The 14,181-nt window shown below is 38.0% G+C and overlaps 1 protein-coding gene across 1 annotated transcript in view; it reads right to left on the bottom strand.

Annotated features, from left to right (window-relative positions):
• Positions 1 to 13,335, bottom strand: part of LOC113057479 (stromal membrane-associated protein 1-like) — a gene marked incomplete at its 3' end in the record, with an annotated part of 67,598 nt that extends 54,263 nt beyond the window's left edge. The window contains exons 1-4 of the mRNA XM_026224907.1: positions 13,276 to 13,335; positions 13,011 to 13,199; positions 9,749 to 9,834; positions 5,540 to 5,615 (exon numbers count right to left, since the gene is read on the bottom strand). Coding sequence (XP_026080692.1) covers positions 5,540 to 5,615; positions 9,749 to 9,834; positions 13,011 to 13,199; positions 13,276 to 13,335 — 411 coding nt within the window. The remainder of the gene's footprint in view (positions 1 to 5,539; positions 5,616 to 9,748; positions 9,835 to 13,010; positions 13,200 to 13,275) is intronic.
• Positions 13,336 to 14,181: the final 846 nt, after the last annotated feature.

The raw sequence follows: 14,181 nt of genomic DNA, 5'->3' as shown, positions 1-14,181 counted from the left end.
TAATTATGCACAAATTTCCCATGATTAATGCTGTGTGAAATACCAAAACACTGTATTGGTTGAGGAAAAAAACTCCATATGTGCTGTCAGCATGAATATTATTCCCTGCAATGTACAAACAAATAAGCACTGCAGAGACAGACACGTACACATATGAACAAATATGAAGCTGTACAGGTCTGTGATACTTGTTAAAGACAAAATAAAAACTCCTTCACTATAAATGTGAAGTTAAAAATGACTGATTACGTTATTTCATCACCCGTTCTGAATACAGTGACCAAAAAGGTAATTCAAAGGCCCCTGTTTTATCTACCATGCATTGGATGATACAGTTCAAGACACAACATTGACCCTTATTTTCTTTTTGTCGTCTTTTTCCTTTTCCCTAAATGTGTTTAGTTTGTTTAGGAAGATTTTATTGCCTCCGGGGCCGCTTCAGTGTCCCACAATGTTTCTTTCTCTTGGTGCAGGAAAGAGAAGGGAGGGCATGGAGGGGTCAGGGCCAAGGTTTTTACTCCATTTCTGCATCATCACCTAAGTGACAGCTCAATTCCTACCAGACAGAGAAAAAAAAAAAAGACAGACAGACAGAGAGAAAGAAGGCGAAGAGGAAGATATGGAGGAATAGAATAAAAAGCAGCATGGGTGAACAAGCAAAAGGAATATAGAGTGTTCAATTCAAGTTAAGCTCAACTGACAGCATTTGTGGCATAAAGTTGATTACCAAAATGAATTTTGACTTGACCTTGTCCTTCCTTCCTTCTAGACACCTTCTTGTCTATGTTGGGATTTTTTTATTTGTAAAGTATTTTTATGATAAATTGTTTCAATAAAATATTGATAGTTTAATGGCAGAAGTTATGGTTATTATTTGTTAGGTTAACCATATGGTTATTCATCTAATCGAAAAATAACTGATAGATTCACCTGTCAAAAAAGTATTGTTAGATTATTTGACTAAATCTAAATAATTATTGATAGATTAGAAATTAGTAGCAGCCCTACTATAGACCGTTTCAAAGCTAACAGAGAGGAGCACAAAACCATAGCAGAACATAATAAGAAAAATTAGAGCAGAAATAATACAAACATAATATAATTTGGAATGCATAATTAGAATAAAATCTAAATTCAATTCTGGGTTACAGTGAGGCACTGATATTGAAAGGGAATGGGGTCAATCCTTAAACATTAAAATTGTCAGTTTTTCAAGAACAGCCACATGATGTAAACAATATGATGTCATGGCCTTTGTTTCATAAGCCATGACAAAATATTGTTTACATCGTGAATTGATGTAATCACGAACATCAAATTTTACAACATGACAAACCCTAGAATGTCTGCAAAAATAATGATTTAAACAGCTTCACATATAAAATAATACTTATTTAACAGAAAAATTAATGCCAGTGTTTTAATACTATAAGCTTCACATTTCTGCCATAAGGCGAAAAAACTGGCCCACATTAACATCCTTTGTAGGTGCCTCAGAGTTACCCCCGTTTTTTTATTTCTCTGATATTCAACATAAGCCACAAATGTTGTCGGTTGAGCTTAACTTGTATTAAACCCGGAATATTCCTCTGAAGCAGGTGACGGTGGTGAGGGAGTTTTCAGAAAGAGAAAGGGACAAGAAGACAGATGACTTTCCTTTTGTCCCAGTATGGAAGCAGTGCTGTCAGCAGCATGCGTCCACAGGGCCCAAGCTGAACAAGTAGGTCCATTATAGCCCGAGTTAGCACAGAACTGTCCGGACCAGTTCATTACCTGCTGATGGATCCGCCTCATAATCTGCTTTTATTGGGTTAGCATCAGCACTATGCTCCACAGCAGCATGGGCCCATATTCATTAGAGAGCCATTAAATAATACCACGCAATACTCCTCCTCTTTGCCCCCAATCCCTTTAATACCACCAAACCCGTCTGGGGAAATAAGTCCAGAAGCAGGAAGCAGGAGGAGATGAAGAGAGCCGGTCAATAAGCAGAGACAGCAATCAGCCCGGAGTGTGAAGGGAGAACCGATCTCCATCTTAATGCAACCGAAGGCACAAAGACTCCCATCCTCTCAAAGAAGTAACAGCATCAGCGTGAGGTCCAAAGGTCTCAGGCTTTCTGGCTGAGAACTAATAGAAGGAGCGGACAGCTAAATGCCCCATAATGCAGTGCAAACGGCCAAGCGGGCCAGGTCACTTGGGGCTGAATGAGGCTTAGATGACTGCAGTGTGAAAAGAGACAGTGAGAAGTATGAGAATTGGCCAATCGCTGGCTGTGGAAGGCTGAAGCTATAATTAGTTACGCTGAGATATCTCATTCACACATTCACTCTCATACAGACAGTTCTGTGGCATAGAGAAACCAACAGTTTTCAACAACAAAAATCAAGCTACATTTACCATAGCAGAGCTGAGCCTGTGATGTTCATATTCCCTTCATCTTTTATATATTCCATTCTTGATATTAAAAACGGTCCGCTGAGATCCTTCATTTTGCACATTTTCCATGGTTCGGAAACACTTTGATCAAAATATTGAAAAAAGCATGCAAAAAAAAAAACATATTGGAAATGGGAAAAGCATGTTTTGAAAACATCAAAACAAAACAAGGAAGTGCAAGACGCTTAATATCCTGGGACATTTATTTTCTGAGGTTCCGCTTCGCTGTTGGTGTCACACACACAATCATTTAAATGGTGCGAATCAGCAGGGAGGGAACATGACTTGAGCACTGACTGGCGATAAGGCTTTCAATAAGACACATTTATTCCCCATCTACTGCCACAGAAGAACACACAGAACTTTCATTACTGCCACGAGACAGGAAGACGAGGAGTAGGAAAGAGAGGGAGGGCTCCTTAGACTCTCTTGAGCTTGTTTTAGTAATTGAAGCAAGGAAAGGCTGCAATATTGCATTGCTCTCCACCCGGGTTGGAAGCAGGCAACTATTGATTTCTTTTCTCTTTTTTTTTTTTTTTTTGGCCAAGCTGCCCATCAGATGCCGCCTCGACTTTCTCTTCGTAATGTTCTAGTCAATGTCACATGATTTGAGGCATCATTAAGTGATAAAACTGAGAGAAAAGTTTGAGGTCAGTAAATTTTTTAAGCATGCATTAGAGCAAAGGTTATAGCAGTGACAATGTTACAAAAGATTTATTTCAAATAAAATGTTTTGTTTTTACTTTTTCTAAAAAATAAAAAAAAAACTTTGAAAATTTTCTGCAAAGGTCTTTCAGTTCAAAGTGTCATCTTTCATATGTAATTTTTTTTCAGGAAATTCAAACAATAAATGCTGTTATGATGCACTTTGATGTGGTGTAACAGATCGATGTATAAACGCCTCAAAAGCGTGACCATCCCTTCCTCTTTACTACTAGTTTTTATGCGAAATAAACATAAATGAACATCTCATGCCTCATGTAATCATTCAATCTGCATTTCAACCGTGGAAAAATCAGCTGTAAAAAAAATGTCACATTGCATTTCATTTACCTCAGGCAAGTCATCAGTCAGCTTGTTTAGTTGACTAAAGAAATGAAGTGCAGAGAAGAGCATTTAGCGAAATATTAGACGCAGGCTCCGCCTATGATGTGTTTTTAAATAAATCTGTTATGGAACACATTTTGACAGCCACTGCATAAATTAATGTATTTCAACAACAAATTTAAATGTTATAAAATATATTTTTATTATTTAATTTAACAGCAGTAAAAATTTAATAAAAATTTCACAGACCCCAATCTTTTAAACAGTAAAGTAAATAATAAATTAACTTAACATAACTGCTGATGGCTTTAAAGGCTTAATGTAAATGATTTGGAAGGAAACAGCATGACAACTTAATATCTTCTATTGTATTTCACAGAAGAAAGAAACCCATTCAGGTTTAGAATGAAAAGGTGAGTAATGATAGATTTTTAAGCTTTGTTAGTGTTAACTGTTCGCCTTCCTGTCAGCAGAATAAATGGTGAAAGAAGAAGAATATGCACAGCTCAGAACGACTTGAGTTGCACCCTCTTGTCAAAGCAGGAACTTGCACTTTTAAACCAGGATGCTGATGAGGAACATTTATATTAGCGCAATGTTAAAGTAAGCCATTCGCCACTATAGGACTGGGATAACTGCACTCCTTTGTGAAAACAATTTCTTTTTTCAAATAAGGATATTCTGCATTAAGAAGAGCAAACACAGATGCCAGGAACAGGAGGTAATTAAATCAATTTGACAGCCATAATCTGCAAACACTAGAGGAGGACTAGTGGAGAATTCGTTTATGTATTTAGATTAAAAGAGTAGCTAACAACTGTTGGGTATGGACCCAAAAATGCGTCACAGGTCTGTTAAAGGGTCACAGAAGAAGCAGCGTTAGTTTAAAATAACCGTTTCATTTCTTTTTCGATCTCGCTTTCTCTCTCATCCAGACCCCCTCCACACAAAATGCAAAATTCCTTAAACTGATAACGAGTTGTTTTCTATAATTTATTTGCATATAAAAGCCAGGCAGTGCCTCAGTGTTACAGTGTGGTGAACAAGACACCACTATTTTGCACTTTAGTACTGCATTTTAATTCAATGAACTGTTTTTCTTTCTTTTCTCATCCTTTGTTTGACAGACCAATGCTGTTTGTATATTTGCCTGGTTTATGACGCCTCAATCCACGGCTGATCACCACCACTGCTGAAATCTGATTGGCTGTCTGTTTCTTCAGGCAGAGGCTTTAATTGGCCGGTTCAGAAAGACCTGTCAGAGAAAGGCCGAGCTCTGCTTGGGTAGGCTTAAGCAGAGAGAGAAATGTAATTGGACAGGGCAGCCTTGCAGAATTTGATCGAAAACCTTTCACAGTGTAACCATGTTTCAGTCTCTCCTGATCCAAAGCAATCAGAAAAGGCCAAAAGGAGGCTGTTTGTTTAGATTGCTTAAGCTCCTCAAACATTATCACGAGGCTAAGACCTGCACGGCACACTAAGGATGGTCAATTACTATTCCTTGTGGCATTTGATCAACACAAACATTAAAGAACACAGAGGAAGCCACCGAGAGTCATTTAACACAAGTAAGAGTGCTTTAATTGGCTGCTTGCTCCTGTCAATCAATTTCCAACACGTAAAGCACAGCTGCAACCCACCAAGCTGTGTAATGTGAATTTGAGGCATCAATGATCACAACAACTGGCCACCGAATCAGGCCTTCCACACATAAGATAGACAGTAAACACTAGAGCTGGCTCACAATACAACGTTATGATTCGATATGCTGCAATGCAACCCAAAATCAAAACTGCAACTTTGCTAAATGCATGATCTGCAACCAATTCTGGAAGATCAGTTTCAATCTTGTTCGCACAGACTTCTTCACTTCAGTCCAGTAAAAGACCTCAGAGAAACGCCACTTTCAAAGTTTGTTTATTTTAGATAACGTGCTTCCTCATTCATTAAACTGCAGGAAGTGATATGAATTCACACATGAATAACTAAATAAAATTAAATAAATAAACAAGATGATAGATAGGTAGATAGATAGATAGATGCTGATACTCACAATTGCTCCATTGACAGCGTTTTTATCGTAGTACTTCTTCCTCTCATACTTGTCCCTGATGAAGAACTCCACAGCTCTGAAACATTGCTCAGGAAAATTGAAAAATCGATGGCTTACAACTAATACAAATCATGTTAAACCTCACAGCATTTAAACAAACATGGCACACTTTCGCTCTTTAACCTAAGTGGTTATAAGAGACAGAGAAGCTTGATGCTGACTGCTAAATGGATGACTACATTTTTAAAACTCATGAAATAACAACAAGTTTTGATGGGATATAATTTTGCGCATTTTAATGGGGTCTTTAAATCTCAGTCTTATTGTTTTAAAGTTGATCCAAGGCCCAGTTTGAAGGCTTGTTGTTTTTTTTTTTTTTTTTTTTTTTGGATGGCAAATCTCATATTGGCTTGAAAGACTGAAATTGAAAGATTGAACTGGCATCTTACTCCACTAAACTGTAACTCCTGAATTAAAGAGGCCAGCCCTCTCAGACTGGCTGTATTCTCTCTTCACCATTAAAGACACCAGAGCACCAACATCACACCTGGACCACAAACCGAATACAACTTAGCATTCTGCATCTTGAAAGAAGGAAAAAGAAAAAAATTAGGATCAAACAAAGATGGCCCGAATCCTCCCAAGCCTGTTTTTTTCTTCTTTACACAACAAACACAGATGCACAGAGTGGGGCCAAAGACAAATCAAAACACAAGCTCTCTGAATCTCACTCCCTGTTAACAGTGCCAATTTATACAGCGACAGTAAAATGCTAAGAGGACCGGTTCACACAGCTTTATTGGATTTACACTCTCATGAATCCCTGATCACAATACAATAATGCATCTGATGAAATATGGATCACGGTGAAAAAGCAGGTGGCAGGAAAAGAAAGAATGCAAGAAAGAGAAAAGACAGGGGTGAGCGACAAAACCCCTGTAGCATCCTCAGAACAAAAGATCAGCGGTTCTCAAACTGGTAGTCTGGGAAGAATTTCAAGTGGTGTATGGGAGACCAATTTTAAACCATACAACTAAATAAAATATACTAGCTTTCAAAAGTTCGGGGTTGATTTTTTTATTCTTCAGAAAGAAAGATGGCACCAAAGCTGCCTTTATTTAATAAAACCAGCGAAAACGGTAATAGTGTAAAATATTATAATAATTGAAAATAACAGATTTTAAATAGTCATTTATTTCTGTGATGCAGCAAAGCTGAACTGTCCAGTCATCAGTCACATAAATGCTGATTTGCGGTTCAAGAATTATGCGGTTATTCAAGAATTATGCGGTTATTGTTATCATCAATGTTGAAAACAGTTGCTGCTTTAATTAATATTTTTTGTGGAAACATTGATGCCTTTTTCCAATCTGTTTAAAAGAGTTCAAAAGGAAAAAAAAAAATATTTTTATGACATTACAAAATATTATTTTTAACTGGTACTTCTGATTTATATATATATATATATATATATATATATATATATATATATATATATATATATATATATATATATGTGTGTGTGTGTGTGTGTGTGTGTGTGTGTGTGTTGATATCATTTTAGCAGTTGCTTTTATTAATATACAGACAGCTTGCTGTACCTTAGCTGCTAGCCAGTTATACCACAAAACCCTCCTGGAAAAGTTTCAAGCGTCTTTACATTAATACCCTTTAAAACACTGACTTTCAAAAAACGTGTTGCCAGATACTTGAGAAAGTCCTGTTCTGCTGTGCTCCGTCTACTGTATTTGAATGCAAAAATATATGTAAATCAGGCCAATCCTGTTCCTGGAGATAGAACTTCCTTTACAGTTCAGATCAAGCACTAATCAAACACACCTGACCCAGCTAATTAAAAATCCTCAGGAACACTTAATTATGCAGGGATTCTTTATGACGATCAGCCAAGTAGAGCTTCAGGCGCCTCGACAAGTCGATTAAAAAAAAAAGTGAAGTTTTGCACATTCCTAAACTTAAAATGGTACAGATGCTTAGTTGCATCACGCTGAGTTAGTACGTGATGCAAAAGACACAGAGAGAAACTGGTAAGAAAGATGATGCATAAAAAATAGTGCTGGCATAAATAGGAAAAAAGATAAACGAGTTATACAGTAAAAAAAATAAAATAAATAAATAAGGGGGGAAAAGAGAGAAAGACACCACAAGCACACCAAAAGAAGGTACATCTGCCATTCATAATAAGCACCAGAAGAGAAAGAACTTAACATTTCCTCTCTCTGCCGATCTGACGTTTATATTAACACGGCCAGCTTTTCCATTAAAGAGATCACGAGAGGGAAGCGGTGATAAGTGAGAGAGAGTGAAAGACCCCCAAACTGTCGCACAAAAGATCCGCATTTCCATCTGAAGAAACCACAGCAAATTCCATCAAAGCCGGTTTGTGGAGGAGGCTCACCTCTGCTGTCCGGATGAATCCATTTTGACGGTTAAGAATATTGTACCTCATCGGTCAGCATACAAATGAAGCCATTTCCATAGCCACACCAAACGCAGGAGCGCTGATAACAGGCTGCGGATGCCAGGGAAATTCAATTAGGGTTTCTGAAGGCGCCAATGAGGAGAATATGGAATTATCCCGGCCGCCACACAGACCCAATTAGACTGATGGTGTGAAATAGGACGGAGGAGGATACCCGAGGCAAGAAGGATGAGGCGGAGGGATGAGAGACATGAGGAGACTTCCTGTTAGGCCTCAGCGATGAGGAAGTTCCTGCTCGGCTCTGCTGTCTGTGAAGCTGCTGAAAAACAGCTGTTTTCTCTAGATCTCTGCAGCCAGAGGTGTGAAGTCACACAGGCTTCTGTCTGCCACATTCACCAACATTAGAACAGGAATTCTCAACAGGATTTTTCTTTTTTTTTTCTTTTTTGTACAGTTCATGATGGAACTACAGGGTGTTTAAGTTGTTGTAACACAGAACTGACAAATTATATGTATAAATCAAGATATCAGGAGATCAACACCTCTTTTTTTACCCATTTTTATCATCAATGTTAAAATCAGTTGTGCTGCTTAATATTTGGTGAAAATTGTGATACAATTTTTCAAGATTACTATATGAAAATAAAGGTCAAAATAAATGAAAAATATTTTGTAACTACTTATTTTTATTTATTTTACTATTTGTTTCTTTGCTAAATAAATCCTAGAAAATCTTACTGACCCCAAACTTTAGAAATCTAGTGTGTGCGCAAAAATCAATGGTATTAAGCACAAACGATCAGTAGAGTTCGATGACGGCCCTTTTTTAGTCTACCTACAATTACATGCAAAACAGCATGACATAATAAAGTTTACAGAACATACAGATCTAATTTTCCTCATTTTCCAAGCCCTGAACAATATCACAAATCTGCACTGCCATAGTTCATCACCAAGAACTAAATATCTCAAGGAACAAAAAAGGTACACAATGTCTCTAGGACAAAGAAAATAGGGCTCTTAAGCTACAAGAGGAATATTTAAGCATATTTATGGTGAAAAGGTGTATCATCTAGTAAAATGAATTCATTCAGCTTTCAAACATCCAACTTTTTATATATAGTTTTCTTACATTTCTCTGAAAAATAAGAACTGCCTTCAAGGTATAGTTTCAGAAATATTCAGAAACCATCCACTGCTCATAGAATTGGATTAAATGAACAATTTAAAGTATTACTGGAAATGGCACACATTGTAACAGTGAGCATGAACCACTAAAAAGTCGACATCACTTTGACCACAAGCTTCAGGATACTTCATCAAAACAGCATCTGACAATAGAGTGTTGCAAATCCCTGTATTTGGCAACCAAATAATGAATATCTTCATTTATCCATGTACAAGCCAACACGTAGAACTGTACATGTTTTTAAAGTGGTAGATACTCTAAATCCTTTTCTGTTGCTTACAAGAAAAAGGTTGCTAGCACTGGCTACAGATCTGATAGTTTGTGAATTTGGCAGCAGCAAGAAAAGAACAGGACGCAAACTTTGCATAAACTCACAAATACACCGTTCTTTCAATATAACAAATACACAAATTGGGTTTTCTAGCGCCAAGAAAAGGATTATTCACTTGAATCATGTCAATCCTCTGCAGACGACTAAGAATGCATCTGAAACTCAGCCTCTTGATGGCTTCTACCAAATAACTAGCAAAAGACCATCAACCAGAATTACAAACATTAACACAGGTCCACGAAAGGATACTGGTCAGTTTGTGGCCGTCTGAAGTTTTCTGGGAGATGAGCTTCATACAGCTGTCTTGCCTTGGTGTTGCCCATGCTTTGCACACTCTACAGAGAAAGACAAAAAAAGAGAGAGATAACAGGTGAAAACAGAGAACAACGCAAACCATCCATTTATCCCAAATTTTCAATTAGTGTTCATTATTAAAAGTGCAGAAACTTGAAACATATAACACAAAACAAATCAATCAAGTACAATTCATGAAGCAGGTCGTTTAAATAAGTGTAAACTCTAAAACGGAGGCATCTCTGCACAGTGTTACCCTTCACATATTTAAAATGCTTAAATGATGACCTGAGGGAAAAAACTATTTTTAGTATTTAGTATGCTGATATGTATTTAACATGGACCCCTTAAAAAATATAAATTGATCTCTCTCTCCCTCTCCATGTCAGGTACTGCAATGACCTCTGAATAAATAGTGACCTCATTCATTCTTTCTCGGAGATGGTGAGATTTGATTGGTTGCTGTGTGCACAATCGCCGGGGCAACAAGAGTGACAGTGCAAAATATCTGTACCATGATCAATGGCACACATAACTGTTCCTAACGTCCTATGAAATCTAGTCATAAAATGCCTGCCTTTTTAACCTTAGACAGACTTAAAAAAATAAGAAGCTCAGTCATCTGTGCGCGTTTATGCCCCTGATTCTTAATTAAACATGTTATCCAGGCTATTTCAAACATATACAAATTACACGCATTTGCATTATCAGTTCTATGTCACTTACATCTAAGCCTGTCAGAGACAAATTAATATGAGGATGATGGATCTGACTGAAGGAAGAGAAGATGCTGAAAAACAGACAAGTAATTACCCATCAAGAATTAATTATCCATCCAGACGTCAATTAATATGCAAAGGGGAGATGCAAGACTCCCTTTTGGTTGCTTAAAAACTCATAAATCTTTCAAGCCACACTGTTTTTTAAATGCACAACACACAGAGAGACTCATTCAGTTACACAAGTATATCTGAAATATGAGCGAAGGTTATCTGGACCTCACGATGCAGTGTGTTTTGAAGCCATCACTCACACTACAACAGAAAAACAGGTGTCTATAACTTCAGGAAAGGCTCAACAAGGATTTTTATGTTGGCTTGGTCACTGTCCCCACCACAAATACAGCAAACATACTTTTACAATTATTCTATTTTATACTTCAAGGGTTTGCAATTTGGATAAAAACTGTCGTTACAAGTCTCGGACAGAATTTCAATATCAGTACATCTCCAGTGAAATGTTTCCATTTGAAATACAAAAATAAAATGTACACTACCATTTAAAATTCATACTTTTATTTAACGAGGACTAGCTATATCAATTCAAACATGCATTGTGGTACTCTCGTAAAAAAAAATATATATATATATTAGGGATGCACCGAAATGAAAATTCTTGGCCGAAACTGAAAACCGAAAAGGAGAAAACCAAGGCCGAAAACCGAAACCGAAACACCGAAAGAAATTATGCCAATTATTAGTACCATTGCATTTATTGCTATGACCGTGTACTAACTTTACTAAAATTAAGACATTGCAATTGCATAAATTAATATTAAAGTTTCAAAGATAATTACAATTACATAACTTATTTAAAAAAAACATAAAAATACATAATTACAAATGATGCAAATATTTATTAAGCACATTGCAACAATGCACAGTATAAAATAAAATTCAAAATAAAAATGTATCCCACTCATGTGTATATTTAATAACAATGTACAGGCCTACTGGCCTGCAGAAAGGTCTTAAAATGAACAGTTCTCTCATAAAAACAAAGTGCATTTAGGTGAAGTGCATTTGAAATTTTTCTATGTAGGACTAGAAAGTGCATTACTTCTCCAGTAGGCAAGACTGTTATCACTTCTGGGGATGGGGACTTCAGACAGATAACCATCTAGCTGTTGAGCAGTTGAGCTTGTCATCTGCCTGACATTTGAGAAATATTTGAGAGAGTGTATTTAAATAGGGCCAGGGCATAAATAAACATTTTTATCAAATTAAAGCAGAAATCTAGCAGAAAATCTAGCATAAATATGGCTACAAACTGATATTATGTATGTATATATGTTTGTGTGTGTGTGTGTGTATATATTATATATAGTAGCCTAAGATCAAAATAGCCAACGTATTATTATTATTTGAGGCACTTTCTTGCAGAATTCCACTGAACATATCAGACAACGATGGTGCATGCCACTCATCTGGTGCAGAGACGAGTCTTTTCTGCGCTCTGATCTCAGTCTCCTGCGCTTGGCGCTTCTCCATCTTCTTATTTCCGCATCTAAGTAATGGTCTTTATAACGCGGATCAAGCACATTCGCGATGAAGTGCAGAGGATCCGAAAAGATCTAAGTGAGACGTGTGCTAACAGACTCTATAAGACTGTACTTTTCTTTGTTTTTACTTCGTGGTCCGTCTTAATCTCTTTGTTAGGAGACGTTTTAGTGCTGCGAATAAAGGAATAAGAAGAGAGCGAATGTTCTCACTGGTGTTAAGTGAATGTCGCGTGGAGCTCGTGGTCTGCGCTTTTCAGGTTGCACGTGCAGGTCGCGGTTTCTGTTTGCGTCATCACAACATTTCGGCCGTGTTGTTTCGGTGATAAAAGTCTATCGGCCGAAAACCGAAAAGGCCATTTTCGGCCGAAAATTTTCGGTGGCCGAAATTTCGGTGCATCCCTAATATATATATATATATAGATATAGATATATAATGATAGCCCTTTGTTAACAGTTCTCTCGTGAATTGCATGGAAAACTGACAGGGAAGAGAAGAATTTGTTGAATAAGGTCGTTATTTTTATTTTCTTTGTTCTCATAGCTTCAAAAAACCCATTGTTGTCCTCACTACCTTTCTAGGCTTTCAATGTGCTAGTTGCGATGATGTCTATGGAGGGTCAGAAAGCTCTCTGATTTCATCAAAAGTATCTTAATTTGTGTTCTGAAGATAAATTAAGATCATATGGATTTGGAACAACATGCAGGTGAGAAATTATTGACACTTTTAATTTTTGGGTGACTTATCCCTTTAAGAAATTCTTACCAACCCCAAATTTTTGAACAGTAGAGAATGTGATCAATGAATGTTAGACACTTTGAAATAGCAGTACTGCCATAATCTGTTCAATTGGGAGTTAGGTCATCAACAGTTCCAAAACATCATGTTGAGCACCATAAGAAAGAAAAAACAATTGAAACGCATGAAAACACACATACTAGTATCTGCTCGGGGGTCCATTGGTCCAGGTTGACGGATTTAACGCGTGATATATGCACTCCCAGGTTCCGGTGTATTCCAGCACAGCGGATACAAATAAACACACCGAGATTCCAAGAGGCCCATCGAGGTCCTGCGGGGAAAGAGAGAGAAAACACACAGATTTTAGACCTGCAGTAAAGCACTTCCTATTATCTGAAACAGATAACGCCATCATAACAGGCAGTGAAGAAACAGCGGTTTAAAATAAATCTTCTGAGTCACGGTGCCGCCTCGAGCTCCGTCGTGCAATTCCACCTTGCCATGGCATCGAATAAACCGCATTGTGCTGTGATGCCTAAAACCAATATCTAAACGATGGAATTTTGCAGTCGTGGTAATAAAATTCGATCCAAGTGCCGGATGAATGCAGCAGGTAGCCCACCTGAATCAACAGTCAATAGCCGCAGGTACCTGAATAAAGTAGTGAAACTACAATGCGAGACTCCTGATTTCATCAACCACAGAAAAAAGGGAGAAGAAAAATGTGAATTGTGCTACAGTACAGAATGCATGTTATTATCTTCAGCACAGTGTGTAATATTCAGCTCTCAGAAGTGACTGTAATAGCACGGCGGAAGACGAAAGCGCTTTGACGGTAGACGCTTACAAAGGCAGAGACGGAGGTTGTGTGTCTCTCAGTTCTGAGAGCAAGAAGTCGATAGCTTTTGGGTGAAAAGTTGCGCGTGGAAGCGGACGGATTCGGGGGAGTGTGGGTGCACTGGAGCGGTCCTGACAGCTCTCGGCTGGTTGGTTGGTGCTGGTGAGAGAGCTGCTCCTGACGGGCTATAAATCACCGGGTTTGCTGTGAAATGGATTTCTGTGGTTCACCCCCCCCCCCCCCTCTCTGGCTTTATCTACACCTGTCAGCCATCTTAGGACGTGTCCAATTCGCTTCTTCCGTCTCACGCTTTCTCGCAGCACGGAGCCGTATCCCTGGTTTCAGTGGGGGGATGGGATCTGTATTCTGCCTGCAGGACGCCTGGCATGGGTTTGTATGCCCATCAGGCAAGAGTAGAGCAAACCGCTGACCCTGGCAGTGCTACCCACACAGCTCCTGAATAGAGAAAAATGTGCACACAAACGCACATACACCAAGTACATTAGCATAACAAACAATACCACACTGTT

This window comes from Carassius auratus, chromosome 38, assembly GCF_003368295.1.
Source record: "Carassius auratus strain Wakin chromosome 38, ASM336829v1, whole genome shotgun sequence".
Taxonomy (NCBI): domain Eukaryota; kingdom Metazoa; phylum Chordata; class Actinopteri; order Cypriniformes; family Cyprinidae; genus Carassius; species Carassius auratus.
Note: the sequence above shows the minus strand (reverse complement) of the source record. Positions and strands in the feature narration are given on the sequence as shown.